General features: G+C 41.0%; 1 protein-coding gene across 1 annotated transcript; it reads right to left on the minus strand.

The window, feature by feature from the left end:
* Nucleotides 1-6,982: 6,982 nt before the first annotated feature.
* On the minus strand, nt 6,983-14,740 carry PTTG1 (PTTG1 regulator of sister chromatid separation, securin). The gene is made up of 6 exons (XM_082834901.1): nt 14,714-14,740; nt 14,151-14,251; nt 13,618-13,802; nt 12,180-12,273; nt 7,840-7,998; nt 6,983-7,087 (listed from the first exon to the last, which is right to left on the minus strand). The coding sequence occupies exons 2-6, from the start codon at nt 14,239-14,241 to the stop codon at nt 7,008-7,010; spliced, it is 609 nt and encodes a 202-aa protein (XP_082691027.1). The 5' UTR covers nt 14,242-14,251; nt 14,714-14,740; the 3' UTR covers nt 6,983-7,007.
* Nucleotides 14,741-17,648: the final 2,908 nt, after the last annotated feature.

Genomic DNA, 17,648 nt, shown 5'->3' on the forward strand with positions numbered 1-17,648 from the left:
AGCAACTATATGCCAATAAAATGGACAACCTAGAGGAAATGGACAAATTCCTTGAAAGGTACAATCTCCCAGGACCCAACCAGGAGGAAACAGAAAGTATGAACAGACCAATCACAAGTAATGAAATTGAAACTGTGATTTAAAAACTCCCAACAAACAAAAATCCAGGACCAGATGGTTTCACAGGCAAATTCTATCAAACATTTAGAGTTAACACCTATCCTTCTGAAACTCTTCCAAAAATGGCAGAGGAAGGAACATTACCAAACTCATTCTGTGAGGCCATCATCACCCTGATATGAAAACCAAACAAAGATACCACAAAAAAATAAAATCACAGGCCAATATCACTGATGAACATAGACACAAAATACTAAGAACAGAATCGAAAAATATATTAAAAGGATCATATACCATGATCAAGTGAGATTTATGCCAGGGATGCAAGGATTTTTCAATATCTGCAAATCAATCAGTGTGATGCACCACATCAACAAACTGAAGGATAAAAACCATACGATCATCTCAATAGATGCAGAAAAAGCTTTTGACAAAATTCAACATCGATTTATGATAAAAACTCTGCAGAAAGTGGGCAGAGAGGGAACCTACGTCAACATAATAAAGGCAATATATGACAAACCTACAGCTAACATCATACTCAACAGTAAAAAGCCAAAAGAATTTCCTCTAAGATCAGGAACAATACAAGGATGTCCACTCTCACCACTTTCACTCAACATAGTTTTGGAAGTCCTAGCCACAGCAATCAGAGAAGGAAAAGAAACAAAAGGAATACAAATTGTAAAAGAAGTAAAACTGTCACTGTTTGCAGATGACATGATACTATACGTAGAGAATCCTAAAGATGCCACCAGAAAACTACTAGAGCTAATCAATGAATTTGGTAAAGTTGCAGGATACAAAATTAATGCACAGAAATCTCTTGCATTTCTATACACTGATGAAAAATCTGAAAGAGAAATGAAGGAAACACTCCTATTCACCATTGCAACAAAAAGGATAAAATACCTAGGAATAAACATACCTAGGGAGACAAAAGACCTGTATGCAGAAAACTTTAACACACTGATGAAAGAAATTAAAGATGATACCAACAGATGGAGAGATATACCATGTTCTTGGATTGGAAGAATTAGTATTGTGAAAATGACTATACTACCCAAAGCAATCTACAGATTCAATGCAATCCCTAACAAATTACCAATGGCATTTTTTACAGAACTAGAACAAAAAATCTTAAAATTTGAATGGAGACACAAAAGACCCTGAATAGCCAAAGCAGTCTTGAAGGAAAAAAAATGGAGCTGGAGGAATCAGACTCCCTGACTTCAGACAATACTACAAAGATAAAGTAATCAAGACAGCATGGTACTGGCTCAAAAATAGAAATATAGATCAATGGAACAGGATAGAAAGCCCAGAAATAAACCCACACATCTATGGTCAATTAATCTAAGACAAAGCAGGCAAGACTATACAATGGAGAAAAGACAATTTCTTCAATAAATGGTGCTGGGAAAACAGGACAGGTACCTTTAAAAAAATGAAATTAGAACATTCTTTAACACCATACATAAAAATAAACTCAGAATGGATTAAAGACCTAAATGTAAGACCAGATACTATAAAACTCTTAGAGGAAAACATAGGCAGAACACTCTTTGACATAAATCGCAGCAATATCTTTTTCAATCCATCTCCTAGAGTAATGGAAATAAAAACAAAAATAAACAAATGGGACTCAAAAGCTTTTGCACAGCAAAGGAAACCATAAACAAAACAAAAAGACAATCCAAAGAATGGGAGAAAATATTTGCAAACAATGCAACGAACAAGGGATTAACCTCCAAAATTTACTAAGAGCTCGTGCAGCTCGCTATCAAAAACAAAATAGTAATCCAATCAAAAAATGGGCCTAAGATCTAAATAGACATTTCTCCAAAAAAGACACACAGATGGCCAAAAAGCACATGAAAAGAAGCTAAACATCACTAATTATTAAAGAAATGCAAATCAAAACTACAATGAGGTATTGCCTCACACCAGTCAGAATGGCCATCATCAAAAAAAATCTATTAACAATAAATGCGGGAGAGGGTGTGGAGAAAAGGGAACCCTCCTACACTGTTGGTAGGACTGTATATTGGTACAGCCACTATGAAGAACAGTATGGAGGTTCCTTAAGAAACTAAAAATAGAGCTACCATGTGATCCAGCAATCCCACTCCTGGGCATATATCCAGAGAAAAACATAGTCCAAAAGGATACATGCACCTCAATGTTCACTGCCTCACTGTTTACAATAGCCAAAACATGCTAGCAACCTAAACGTCCATCAATAGATGAATGAATAAAGAAGATGTGGTCCATATAAACAATGGAGTATTACTCGGTCATTAAAAAGAGTGAAATAGGGACTTCCCTGGTGGCACAGTGGTTAAGACTCTGCACTCCCAATTCAGGGGGGAGGGTTCAATCCTTGGTCAGGGAACTAGATCTCACTTCCATGCCACAACTAAGAAGCCTCTCATGCCACAACTAAGGAGCCCACCTGCCACAACTAAGACCCGGTGCAACCAAATTAATTAAATTTTTTTTTAAAAAAGAACGAAATAGGGCTTCCCTGGTGGCGCAGTGGTGGAGAGTGTGCCTGCCGATGCAGGGGACACGGGTTCGTGTCCCGGTCCAGGAAGATCCCACATGCCGTGGAGTGGCTGGGCCCGTGAGCCATGGCCGCTGAGCCTGCGCGTCCAGAGGCTGTGCTCCGCAACGGGAGAGGCCACAGCAGTGAGAGGCCCGCGTACCGGGAAAAAAAAAAAAAAAGAAAAAATGAAATAATGCCATTTGCAGCAACATGGATGGACCTGGAGATCCATATAAGTGAAGTAAGTCACACAGGGAAAGACAAATATCACATGATTTCGCTTATATGCGAAATCTAAAAAAATGATACAAATGAACATATTTACAAAACAGAAACAGACTCACAGTTTTAGAGAACAAACTTATGGTTACAGGTTGGGGGGGGGATAGATTGGGAGTTTGGGATTGACATGCACACACTATATTTAAAATAGATAACCAAGAAGGACCTAATGTATAGCACAGGGAACTCTGCTCAATACTCTGTAATAACCTACATGGGAAAAGAATTTGAAAAAGAATAGATACATGTATAACTGAATCCCTTTGCTGTGTACCTGAAAGTAGCCCAACATTGTTAATCAACTACACTGCAATATAAAACAAAATTTTTTTTTTTAATTTATGGTGCACCTTGGAAACAGTATATATGATTTCTAAAAGAGCATAAAGAGCTTGTAAGGACTTGAGATGGTATATACAAAAGAACATTTCTCAATATGGGTCCCTGGAACAGTGCAGAATTTTTTCTCTATTTCAAGGGGCAGATATAAGAAAAAAATTAAACACATCAATAGCACAGAAGGATGATATTCAAAGTGTGTATACTGATACAGAAGCAGCACTTACCAACTAACTACCACATGTATGCTCTTTTCAATAAGTGCTTTTTGCTATATATCTTGTCATAATTTCAAATTTTTCTGTAATGATATTTAATATTTCTAAGTTTGTATACAATTTAAGATATATGTATAACTATTGCTGAAAATAAGTGTGTACATTTTAGTTTGCTTTATTATGCAGGAAAATACTATTAAATAAATGATAAATGAAAAACAAAATGAAACCTTTCCATGGCACCAAACACCCCCAGGACAAACTCTAAACCCCTTGCACAGTTCAAAATGCCATATGGCCCCTGCTTCACTGTCCAGACTCCCTTGTTGCCAAACACACTCCTTGCTCAAACCTAAAGCAGGAGAAAAACAGAAAGGCAGTTTTCACTTAACAAGCTATGTTATCTTGCTTCCTGCCATCTGCAAAAGCTGTTCTCTCTGCCCAGAATGCTTCTCTTCCATCAAGTCTCCATCCACATGTCCCTCCCCAGGAAGCCTTCCCTGTCCTTCCCTAGACTGGGCTGGGGAGTGCTCCCCAACTCCTGGTCCTCCCCACCCCCAAGTGCATCTTCCTGTATCACAATGGCATTTGATACCTCTCTCCCCACTGGATGCCAGGCACCTGAGGGCAGAGGCAATGTTGTTACTTAACCATGGTAGGCGTAGGCTTGGTCCCTAGCACATGGGGCCTCAATAAATGGTAAATGATTAAACTACTGGAAAGAACAAAGTCAACTTAGGACATTTCTGCCATAGTATTGACCCTTTTGGAACTTGGTATAGGGACTAACCTTCCTATATAGGTTAGTTCAGAATTAGTCTAATAGAGAATATTAGCATTAATATATTTAAAAGGCTTTGTGTCCCTGTTGAAGGTTAATTGGAATTTGAAACCTGAAAAATGCCAATGCAAGAATAAGTTAGGTGTGGGACTTCCCTGGTGGTGCAGTGGTTAAGAATCCGCCTGCCAGGGCTTCCCTGGGGGCGCAGTGGTTGGGAGTCTGTCTGCCGATGCAGGGGACACAGGTTCGTGCCCCGGTCTGGGAGGATCCCACATGCCGCGGAGCGGCTGGGCCCGTGAGCCATGGCCGCTGAGCCTGCGCGTCCGGAGCCTGTGCTCCGCAACGGGAGAGGCCACAGCAGTGAGAGGGCCGCGTACCGCAAAAAAAAAAAAGAAAAAAAAGAATCCGCCTGCTAACACAGGGGACACGGGTTCGAGCCCACATGCCGTGGAGCAACTAAGCCCCTGAGCCACAACTAATGAGCCTGCATGCCACAACTACTGAAGCCCACATGCCTAGAGCCCGTGCTCCACAGCAAGAGAAGCCACCACAATGAGAATCCTGTGCACCGCAACAAAGAGTAGCCCCCACTCGCCTCAACTAGAGAAAGACCGCGCGCAACAGAAAAGATCCAACACAGACAAAAATAAATAAATAAATAATTTTTTTTTTTTTTTAAAAAGAAGTTAGGTGTGGATGAACCTTACGTAGGTAAGAGCACGTTTCAGTCCACTGCAGGGGAACTGTGATTGAAAGAAACTTTAATCCTACGGTATTACTGCTTGGACAGATTAGATTTCCAAACAGGGCTTCTCATAAGCTTTCTCAAGTAATGAAGCCAAACACATGCTACTTAATAAACTGTTTACAAACAGCAACAATACCCACAAAAAGAATTATCTATATTAATGGAAAAGCATCTGTTTAAAATTCTCAGAGTCAACAAATATTAAGTACTTTGCATCTAACAGCAGTGAAGAGAAGATCACTTGTGCCCAGGTCTGACCAAGGACAGTAACTAACTGGTAAAGGACTGACCAGTTGCCTTGCTCCCAGCCCTTTGTTCCCTCCACCACAACAAACCACTTTCCAAAGTTTCTAAATATATTGTAGGGTATGAAAGTCGCTCAAAACTAGGCTTTGCTTTTCAAAGTGGCCCTATTATACCTGAGGATAGAAGGTCTAATCCTCTCCTTTAAAGTCAAGTGCCAAGTTGTCTTACTTTATTCTCTTTTAGAAGTCTTTCTACTAATTTCAGAAATCCAGGCTGGTTCAGCTATGTTTACAGGGTCAAAGTTTGAAAGTCAGGGGACTTCCCTGGCAGTCCAATAGTTAAGACTCTGCACTTCCACTGCAGGGGCATGGGTTCAATCCAGGGTCAGGGAACTAAGACCCTGCATGCCGAGCAGCACAGCCAAAAAATTTTTTTCATTTTTCTTAAGTAAATAAAACTAAAAAAAGAATTTTTAAACTCAGAATCAGAGTCTATATGTGTTCCTAGTGTTTCATGCCTAATATCTTGCAGATTCCTCTAATAACGATGGAAAAGAAAAGGCTCACATTCTAACTTGACTATAAATGCTACAGATGTTTCAGGAGAAAGCCTTCCTATATAAGTTAGTATTTAGCAAGGATCAAATTCAATTGGCTGCCTGGCCCAGGCAAGTTAAGTGAATGAAATAGGCTGAGTCACAGAAGAGAGAAAGAGGAATACTTCAGTTCTCCCCTCAAACCATCTCACATAGGGTTCAGAGGACAGAAAACCCACACTTCACGTAAAAGGCAGCCACTCCACCAAGTGTTGGAAACAAGGGCCTACTATAAACAGGTCTGCTTTTCCAAGAGAAGCTCTAAAACCAAAGATATGTGAAACTCTTAATTTAAAATGATGGCAACAATTAATTTTTTTTAAACATCATCCAGCCCCTCTGCCCAAAAGAAAAAAGAGAAAATCCATGAGCAATCTGATATTTTGATTCCAATCTCAGTTATGGAATCAAAATACCAGTTCTATCATTTTCTAGCTCTTCGTGTCTTTGATATATCAGTGAACTTCTGAGCTTCACTGTCCTCATCTGAAAAACGGGGTCATGAACATGAAACACAATAATGCTTATTAAAGACTTAAAAACAATTCCCAACACAGAGCTAGCAAATAAATAGAGTTTCCTATAGGTAGAAAGTGGATCTTACTATCAGTAAATTATCTGCTGTGGTCTTCAAAGAACACAATTGAAGAGCTCAAGGAGGCAGAATTCTCAGATTTAGAGCCTTTCAAATTCTGATCACTGAATACAGAGTATTGAAGGCATTAGAAACTAAACAGAACCAGCAATGAAGAATGCCTAGCGACAGACACAATGAGCTGGAAGTAGCTCTTCCTATTAAGAGATCTATTAACTGTCACTAGTTAATGGCCACAAAAAGGTAGTAAAGTACACATGGCAGGGTATATGTTTCAGGGAAAACAGTGGCAGCTTCTAAAATAAGCTGTTAAGACAAAGCAGAGGGTTTCAGGGAAAGTTTTTTAACTTGGACAAACTTCTCTTGTCAGATTATAGACTCTTGTCTGTTAAACACATCTACTAGTTTTCATACTGTTTTAAGCAAATTCCAAACAATACCAACCACAATATTAGGAAGAGTTTGTTAAACAAAGAATTGCTTTATTAATACAAACTATTAATACATACCCACAGACTATAAAGTGCTAAGAAATTTAAATATCTAAGTCATAGCAAACAGGTGGCAATTCAACATCCAGGGTCGACAGAATGCTTGAGGGAGACTGCAACAGATCTAGAAAACAGGAATTTCTTGTTCAATATCTGCAAATCTTCGTGTCCATCAACACACACACTAGTTGTCACTCTTAATCATGAATTCTTGTTTTTCCCTTTGTCTAAGGAATCTTTACCCCCGCCCCACCTACACACACACATACCCGCTCTCACTTATTTCTTAGAAAGTGGCTGTGGCCACAGAATTAACCTTCATTATGAGATAAATCATAGAAGTACCTGAAATTCCATCATCCTTAGAGACCCAAGTAAGGGCCAACAATTATCATTAATGCAATTGAGCTAATAGTGTGAGGTATTCCATCAGAACAAATAGAAAACATACTGATGATGGCTTTTGACCACCAGTTTGAACCAAGACCTCAAACCTTCTGCAGTAAAGGTTTGCCAATTGATGCTATTACGTGGGTCTTGATCCTACACGAGCTTTGGGTGTAGCTTGGAATTCTCATTCCAAGCAAGTTTATTATACTTCAGCTTATAACGTAAGAAGTTACACACTAAATTTCCTCTGGTTTTGCTTGTATCTAAGACTGTCCCGATTCCAGAATGACAATTTTACTGGGCATTTGGGACTAAAAAGCAGTACCAGTTGAGAATAGTTTTCATTATCCTGAAACCTTATCCCTGCAGTCTGAAGGACAGAAATTACTTACAGGCTAACCTTCTGCACAACCTGTCCCCGTGGTAATGGAAGTGTTATGACACAGATTGTTTACAGACCTTCTAGAAGGGCACTCGTTCACTTACTAGACTCCCACGGTAGAGGAGACATCGTCAGAGGTGAAGGGGGGCCCAGGTGTAACAGCTGTTCAAGCTCCCTCTTCTCATCGAGGATCATGAGAGGCACTCCATTCAAGGGCATGTGTGCAATCTGGTGCTCTTCAGGCAGGTCGAAACTCTCGAAATCTGCCACAGAAAAGTACTTTGTCAGGGCAGCATTCCTCAGGGTGGTCAGCTTTCACAGGGCCCATGAGCTCAAGCTTTTTTTTTCCCGGTACGCGGGCCTCTCACTCTTGTGGCCTCTCCCGTTGCAGAGCACAGGCTCCGGACGTGCAGGCTCAGTGGCCATGGCTCATGGGCCCAGCTGCTCCACGGCATGTGGGATCTTCCTGGACCGGGGCACGAACCTGCATCCCCTGCATCGGCAGGCGGACTCTCAACCACCGTGCCACCAGGGGAGCCCTCAAACTATTTTTTATAATAATATTAATACCTTTTTCCACTGTGTTGACATTTACAATGATGGTCCAAAAGCAATGGTAGAGAAAACTGCTGTGCGTGAATCAACGCAGTGGCAATAAACTATGCTTAGTAGTCACTATATTCCTCGCTGCCATTCACTTGCAGTAAAAAATGCGTTTCACATAATGTTACTTTACCACATGCAGTAAACAGTATTAATTTTATTAGCTCTCAACCCTTGAGAACATGTCTTTTTAGTATTCTGTATATGATGTGAAGTATGCCACAAAACACATCTACCGCATACTGAAGGACCATGGTGTTTTCCAAGAAAAAAAGATTCGTGCAATTATTTGATTTGCAAGCTAAACTAGAGGCCTTATTCCTGGACACCATTTACTTGAAAGAACTGAAAGACAAACTGTGGTAACTCAGCCTTGGATATGTGTTGCACATTATTCTCCAAGGAATGAAAGAAGTCTACCACTTAAAGGGAAACGGTACTTGTTGCCAATGATAAAATTCACAATTTCAAGGGGAAAAAAAACTGGAATATCAGTAAACTTATCTGTAAGCATTAGCTTAAGAGCTTCCTAATACTGAAGACTTTTCTGATTAGATCAGCGGTGATATTAATGAGTGTGCTTTTGATACTTCATAATGAAACATTTCAACATGACCTACATTTCCCAGGGTACCAGTATTTCTAAATGATCAATGGTGATAAATGCAGGATAAAAGATACCTTCAAAATGCAAAACAGACCAATGGATTTTATTGTCAGCGCATACAATGTTTACTGAAACGGTTTTGGATTCCACATTGCAACTATGCCTACAGAAACAGCCACTTGTTGAATTTTAGTGTAATGGCAAAGAAAACTATCTATACTTATCTAAAAGACTTAAGGGCTTCCCTGGTGGCGCAGTGGTTGAGAGTCCGCCTGCCGATGCAGGGGACATGGGTTCGTGCCCCGGTCCGGGACGATCCCACATGCCGCGGAGCGGCTGGGCCTGTGAGCCATGGCCGCTGAGCCATGGCCGCTGAGCCATGGCCGCTGAGCCTGCGCGTCCAGAGCCTGTGCTCCGCAACGGGGGAGGCCACAACAGTGAGAGGCCCGCATACAGCAAAAAAAATAAAAAATAAAAGACTTAAAATGCTTCTCTTTCCTAAATACATGTCTGCATAAGGCCAGATTTTCTTCATATACTTCAACCAAAACAAGATGCAACAGATTGCAGAATCCATGTGAATCCAGCTGTTTTATGTTAAGCCAAATTAAGCAAATTTTCAAAAATATAAAACCATGCCATTCTTCTCACAATTTATACATGTCAAAAAATTTTGTTTCAAGCTATGTACATTAATGTAATGTGTTTGTTTTTTTAACAAATTAATTCTTTTTTAATTTCTCAATTTTAATTTCTAATATAGAATACATAAACACTACACAAAAGTTCTTTGGGGTCTTCACTAATTTGTAAGAGTGTAAAAGTCCTAAAACAAATTTAAGAAATGCTGTTTTAGGCAACATTTCTTCTTAAAATCCAAGTGCCTTTAAGATTAGGAATTATTTAAATCAACTAATTTTTCTTGACAGTAATAAAGGTAGGATTAGAGTCTTGCCTCTTTTCGAAGAGGTAATCAAGAAGAAACAGACAATTTGAACAGACTGATCACAGTCATAAAACTTAATTTGTAATTTAACAAAACTCCCCAAGAGGTTAATTTAAGCATTTTCTCAAAAGCTAAGAACAAAGATGGACGGAGAACCATCATATTCTGAAGTGCGAAAGTTCTCTAAAGCCTAAATACTAGGAATTGGTCTATTCTTTTTCAAGACTGATAAAGCTCAGAATTCAAAAAGGAATTGAGTGATATGTGACTACTTAATTTAAACACTGAATTGTAAAGGAAAGCATAAACAGACAAAAGACCCCAGAGGAAATAAGTCTGCAACATACACGGCTAATTACCTTTATCCACAGAGTTCTTTACACACATACACACAGTGTAAGAAAGTCACAAAAATCAAGAGAAAACAAAGTTACAAACAGAAAATTAAAAAACTATAAATGACCAATAGTCAAATATGCTCAGACACACTCATATACCCCAATTTAAAACAATACCAATTACCTTTCTGATAAAGATTAGAGCTTTAAAACATTTGCAGTTAGATTACAGGGGAAGCAGGCATCCTCAGCCACTGAAGGTGGCTTCAATAATTTATGCTCCTATTTTGGAAGGCAACTTAGCAATATCTCTTTCCTCCAACACAGCATATCTTAGTCCTCTTTCCTGGTCAATATGCATAAATCTACTTCATTTTCCTGAATGGTAATCATTAGAACGGATGTACCACATTTTATCAAAACTTAATCACACAGCTTTGAGACCCAGCAATCCTTCTTGGAGTTTACTCTCCAGAGAGACTCACAAACTCTCAACAATAATTGCATAACTGTTTTGTAATATATAAAAGCCAGAAACAACCTAGATGTATACTACTGGAATGATTAAATGCTCTTCGGATCAAAGGGCAAAAAATCCAGCTCAGAAATCTCAAAGGACCTGTGTGATTTGTCCCCACCCCCTCACCAGTACCATCCTTCACCTCTGCCTTTCAGCTTCCCAGAACCACCCCAGTCCTTTTTTCTGCCTCAGGATCTTTGCACACACTTTGATCTGCTACAGTGCTCTTGCCCTGCCCTATCCTTTCTTCACCCAACTATCTCCTTATATCCTTCAAGACTCCACTGGGTGTCACTTCCTGAGAGAACTCTTCCCTGCTCTTACAGGCTAGGTTCAGTCCCCCTAACAGGCCCTGTGTTTCTCCTTGCTCACACTCAAAGTGAGATGATTGTTCAGTGCCTGACTTTCCCTCCAAATCATGGGCTTCTCAGGGTGGGGCCTGTCTTGTTAACCACTGCATCCCAAGCTTATTCGTGCCTGGCGTATGGTAGCCTCTCCTCAAATGTGAGTAAATTAAAGCTTGAAAAGCTGGTTCTGTAATAGAAAATATTTCAGATACGTATAGCAGGTTGAAGGAGTTAAAAAAAAGCACGTTTTCACTGGCTATGTGGATTTTTCAGGCATTGTTTTTTGGGGGTTTTTTTAGAAATATTTAATGTGCCTGTGGAGAAATAGGACAAGCAAGGGTTGGATTCACAACTTGTATATAGTTAGTATTGCTGACTAAATGCTTTAGCTTAGAAAGAAACTAAGTTGTTTTTTTAAAAATTATTTTTTATTTGATTTATTTTTGGCTGTGTTGGGTCTTCGTTGCTGCACACGGGTTTTCTCTACTTGTGGCGAGTGGGGGCTACTCTTCATTGCGGCGTGCAGGCTTCTCGTTGCGGTGGCTTCTCTTATTGCGGAGCACGGGCTCTAGGCACGCGAGCTCAGTAGTTGTGGCTCGAGGGCTCTAGAGCACAGGCTCAGTAGTTGTGGTGCATAGGCTTAGTTGCTCTGCAGCATGGGGGATCTTCCCGGACCAGGGCTCGAACCTGCATACCCTGCATTGGCAGGCGGATTCTTAACCACTGAGCCACCAGGGAAGCCCTCAGGCATTGTTCAACTTGACATAGAGCCCTCTTTCTAAATGGTTTTCTAAGAAGGCTGTCCCCTAACGTTGAATAGGTGTAATCTCCCCCTAGGTGGTTAGCTTTTGAGGACAGGAACAATGTTTTCCACATCTTAGCTCGGATTCCTCTTCTGACCTAAGATTATACCTTACAAATAAATTCACAACAAGTGTATTTGTTCAAAGCAACCCAGATTCAGACAGCCTTGTTACAGTCTTGGATCACATGTCTTATTCATAGCTATATCAAGTTACAGTTGAATTGGATCCTAAGAGAAACTCAAGGCTGAAGCATTTGTGCGGTACCAAAAGATATTACCTAATGGGTTGAAGGGAAAGAATTTTTCTATTTCTGGATAGGTGTCATCTGAGGCAGGAACAGAGCTTTTTGCTTTAACGGTCTTCTCAGTCATCTAAAACAACCCAAGAAAACATACATTAGTGAGAGCGGAAGCCTTGTCAACTGATTAGTACAAGAGATCATAGGGCTTCTTTAAGACATGTGACTGCTTCACCACATTTTAAATTGTTTTCAATTTCATGCTGACTTCTAAGAAACCATAATCCTTCATTCTCAAAATTACACACAAATACAATTCAGCAAGCAATTCCAATATCATGGCTCAAAAGTTAATTCTAAAATATAAGTATCAGCACCTGTTAGCATAAGTTATCAAAATGCAGAGTGGAGTTAATTCAGAACTAATTGACTCAATCACCCAACCTAACAAAGGAGAAAATGGGCATGAATCACCTAGAACAGAAGCTAATCCTGGAAGCCATTTTTGGCTGTTGGAAATATAATTTTCCGTTGGTGTGTCCATCAGTGTTACCTAAATTATTTGCTTGGTTAATTTTAAAAACCAATTTGTGTTCCTCAAATACACAGAGTAAGAGGCAGCCAAAGACAGCCAAGGACTTTAGAAGCCCACAGTGGATAATTCCCTGGTCTGGAATTGGCAGGCAGTCCACAATGGTGGGCCAAAATGGAAACCTGCATAGTCTTGATTTATGCTTACGTCACATGTGCAAGGCTAGAGGAAATCCCTAAGGCAAGGTTTCCCACATTTCAGTTCTGTCAGATTCTCATCACTTTTGCTATATCCTTGCAATACTTGCCTTTAACATTTCTCTTACTCAACTCAGTGTTTTTAAAAAGACATCCTTGTCCTAAAACCACACATGTCTCAGTTTGAGATCAAGTACTAGTTGTTTTTTCCTAATACACATTAAACAAAACAATTAGTGAAATGAAGTGTTAATCCACATGCTAAAGTTATCTTTCATAGCCAAGTCCTCTCAGTCTAGGATGCACTAACCTACAGTTTGTAAACACACATACTAAGGTCAACATGCTACCACGATATAACCTAAAAAACTGGTGCTTGCTCTGGAAGGAGGGGAGAAGGATGGCAGCACCTGAGCTGTTATATTAGCAACATGACCTCTTGCAAAATACCCTCCCTCTCAGTACTTTTTAATCTGTAAGTACATTCTACCAATCAATCTGCTTCAAGACACTCATTAAGGGCAGGTGAGGCAAAAAAAATTCACCAGCTGCTACTGAGACGTGATTTTGAGTTACAGGGGAAGTCCACAAAGACAGTATGATGATTCTCTTCTGCTAAACTATGTTTGCTAGCCTCTATTTCTTTCTGTTCACACAGGAGAAAGTCGGGTAGGATGCCAATAGTCATTTTAAGAGTCACAAGTGCTGAAGTGTTTAAACAGCATCTTTATTTATAGCCAACACTTACCTTTTTGGTAGAGAAGGCTGTCTGTTTCTGTTTGAGGGGTCCATTAGTTTTTATTGACTTTTCTGTAGCTCTGTTAACAGTTCCCAAAGCCTTTCTGGCAGCTTTAGGTAAAGCTGGTGGAGCATCAAACATTTTGCCAACATGTGGTGTTGAAACCTGAGATCTCCCATCTAAAGCTTTGACTGCTAAAGAAAAAGTCTTACCGTGAGATTATTCCAGCAGTAAACGCCTGTGCAACTTGAAGGCTGACCTTGCCTATAAACGTGGCCTAATTCTCACACCCAAACTTAACCCCTTTTCGACAGCGGCATGGTCCTATGCGTAACAGTACTTCAGTTCAGTACCCTCTTAAATAATCTCATTAAGATACTGAACATGAAAAAGAGACCCATAACAAGAACCTGGTAGTAGCAGTATTGGGTAAACCTGACTCCAATTGCTGGCAAAGTATACTAAATGCCTCTCCCAGCTCCAGGCCACACCCACCACTGATTCACAATACCTGTGTACCTGATTGCCGCCTGTATACTTACAAGGCCCAGACCCCAGCTTCAGCCCGTCCTTAGGAGCCACACGGGTGCCTGGTTCTCCATTTTCCTTGTCAACATAGATCAGAGTAGCCATTCTGGATTACCTAGGGGTGTGAAACACTCATTAAACCCTGGGAGTTAGGGAAGATGAAAGAACCTAAGGTGTAGTAGCACAGACCCAACTTTCTACCCTGGGCACGTCTATGCAAAAACAAGAGCTAAGCAGAGAGAGAAGCCCGATCTTGAGCCGACAGGCACTTAATCCAGCTCTTAACTCTTGAAGCCTGAGTCAGGGGCCCTAAGTTCCAGAAGAGTTGGCGGTTTGGGACTGGCACAGGCCCTGCTACCCATCGGAACCGAACCGCCGTGGGTTGCGGACGCAGTCCAAAGGCCGTGGCTCAACGGGCTGGGCGCTACAGACGTCCCGGGGTTAGTCCCAGCCCCCAATCCCCAGCCCCGGCTCCCAGACATACGGACCCCGCTTCCCAGACCCCCCACTCCAGCCCCGCTTCCTACCCCGCCGGACCCCTCCCGCCCAACCACTCACGACCGCTCCATTCACCCACGTTGGGAACAACAGCCAAACTCTTCCGAGACACGATCTCCAGCGGTCGCGCGGGCCTCGCCGTTTAAACCACAACTTACGCCGCTATTGGTTCATCCGTCCAGGAGGCGGGGCAGGAGTGGGGAGGAGGCTCCCGGGAAGAACCAATGGTAGGAAGATAAGCTCCCTGGGCTCCGCCCCGAAAGCTTCCCCCGGCAACTTTGTCGCTTGTTTCGCGGGAGGAGAAATATCAAACCCGCTGACACCTTGATCACGGATTTCTAGTTGTTTTTTAACCTGCTCCCCACAGAAATAGAAAGGGAGTAAATATGGTCTCCAATTCCAAGAAATAAATAATTATGATGATTATTGTAATACCAAGATACAGAGTTGGTTTTTGGAGTTTGTTTTTTCCTGAGACACTTTGGTGTCCAAGACGTTTTCAAATGAGAAGATTGTGAAGTTCAAAAAGTCAAGGTGAGGTGGTGACAGAACGATTTTCCTAAAGTCTTCAACTAATCAACTATTTTTCCAGAGAGTAAATAGAGCAGATCAAATCAAAAAGAAGGGGCAGCACTGGAGGAAAGGCATTGTAGTCATCGGGAAAATGAGGGAGGGAGACGGATACATAATTGTTGTATTTCAATTAGAGATATAAAAAATACATATATAGGGCTTCCCTGGTGGCGCAGTGGTTGAGAGTCCGCCTGCCGATGCAGGGGACGCGGGTTCGTGCCCCGGTCCGGGAGGATCCCACATGCCACGGAGCGGCTGGGCCCGTGAGCCATGGCCGCTGAGCCTGCGCGTCCGGAGCCTGTGCTCCGCAACGGGAGAGGCCACAGCAGTGAGAGGCCCGCGTACCGCAAAAAAATAAATAAATAAATAATAAAATAAAAAATACATATACAATCAATATATAGTCTGGTGGGGAAAAAAACCTATATTAGGTCTAGTGAATACTAGCAGGGCAGAATTAAAAATTAAGAAATGAAAGCACAGGTAGATAAAACGGCAGTGTTTGTGTCATTCTGTGGTGCTTGTGATTAAGATGGACTGATTCTGAAACTAATATAATAAATCCATTAAACTTCAATTTTTACAAAATGGACTGATTATTTCCTAATTGCAAGACTATCATCAATATTTCAGGTTAGGATGCTGTCTCTGTTATACAGAATCTGACTTAGGAACAAAATAATGACCTAATGAGTACAAAATTCAGGCTTCCTTTAAACTTCTATCATTTAATAGGGACTTTTTCTGTTTGTTTTTGGCCATGCCGCATGGCATGCAGGATCTTAGTTCCTAGACCAGGGATCGAGCCGTGCCCCCTGCAGTGGAAGCGCAGAGTCTTAACCACTGGACCGCCAGGCGAGTCCCAAAAGGGAGTTATTTTAAACTTTTAACATCTCAACAATATATTCATCAAAGCTGGTGGAGGAAGGACAGAGGGTGAACAAGAGAAAAAGATCAGAGGAATAATAAAGATATACAAAAGGAATTCCAATTTCCAAGATATGGGGAGAAATTGTGCTTGAAAAAGTTGGTGACCTTTTCCTTTCTACAATAAATAGAAATATATTGAACAAGATAAAGAAATCAGTTCAAAAGACCAAGGGTGACCTGTGTCATCCAAACTGTACTCCCAACAGGTCACCAGATACTTTTTAACTTGCATGTAAGTTGGGAGAGAGGAGTTGAGCCTACATTACTCTTTCACAAAAGGCTTAGCACTACACCTGGCATAGATATGGTTTGAAACATATGCCAGTTCATTGTCCCATCTTCCCTGGCATTTCAGGACCAAAATTGATTGAATGTCTCATTCATTCAACAAATATTTATTGAACGCTTATTAAATGCTGGACATCATGAAGAAAAAAGGAAGGACAAAAAAATGCATAACTTCTTTGCCCCTTCTCTGTCCTTTCTCCTTTATCCTCACCCCTCCCCTTATTTCCTCCCTGTATCTCCTTCTAAATGTCTCAGCTCCATATTACATCATCAACACACAAAAGTGTTCATTTTGAAACCAAATCTGCATGACACTGTCAAAAAACAAAATTCAATCAATTAAACTTTAAGATCTAATTGGCTTTATTCAACAACTCATGAATTAGACAGCATCCCACCTAGCAACCAGAAGCATGCTCCAAGGGGTTGTACAAGCTAAAAAGTTTTTGTAGGAAAAAGGGTGGGGCATGGAGCTATTAGCAGAATAATAGAAAGGATTATTTTTAGGCTGGGACATCTTTGGGGGGCGGGGAAGGGGGCAAGGAACAGCAAGCAAGGTTTTTACAGCTGATTGCCTCTTCTTCCTCTGAGAGGCAGGGTGGGGGTGAGGGGATGATAGAAAGGGTCCACGTGACATATTACCTCTTCAGTACTGACCAGGAAATTCCAAACTGGTTGATTGGATTACATTTCTGGGGATTACATTTTGAAGTTGTGATTACATTAGATGTTAAATCTAGGTTTGGTATCATGGGCTTTAGCACAAGTAACACCATTTTGGGCCTGTGGCTTCTATCTTTAAGAACACCTACAGCTTCCAAGTGGGGATTCTTTATCTCCTGAAGTTTTGGGGCGCAAGGTTTATATCTCCCTAGGGTAAGTCTTCCCCCTACAACAGAAAGCACTGTGTCTCCCAAGGTCATGCAGTAACTGTAAAATGCACAACCACTCCCTCTTTGAGTAACCACTGTTTCCTTACTAATGATGCTCCAAACCCACTCTGCTATACCCCAGACAATTACTGGAGATACCCAATTGCTAAACCATCCTCACCTTATATCTGCATCTAGATCCTAATCAATCCCAGTTTATCAAACAGCAACCCATCCAGAATTGATCCCTGCTTCCCTAGACCCTCCCCAGAATCCTCCAGGGGGAATCTGAACCTTACAAAAGGTTCTTCTCTCTTGTCCAGCACATTCTATAATTCCTCTGAGAGATGT

Source organism: Leucopleurus acutus (genome assembly GCF_964270905.1).
Source record: "Leucopleurus acutus genome assembly, chromosome: 3".
NCBI classification, from domain to species: Eukaryota; Metazoa; Chordata; class Mammalia; order Artiodactyla; family Delphinidae; genus Leucopleurus; species Leucopleurus acutus.

Bases quoted from the DNA above. Each gene is read 5' to 3' on its own strand.
- PTTG1 (XM_082834901.1), bottom strand. From the start codon at position 14,241: ATGGCTACTCTGATCTATGTTGACAAGGAAAATGGAGAACCAGGCACC. The intron at 12,274-13,617 runs GTAAGTGTTGGC...GGGTTGTTTTAG, and splicing joins CAGCCTTCTCTACCAAAAAG to ATGACTGAGAAGACCGTTAA. The intron at 7,088-7,839 runs GTAAGTGAACGA...CCTGTTTTCTAG, and splicing joins TCCTCTACCGTGGGAGTCTA to ATCTGTTGCAGTCTCCCTCA.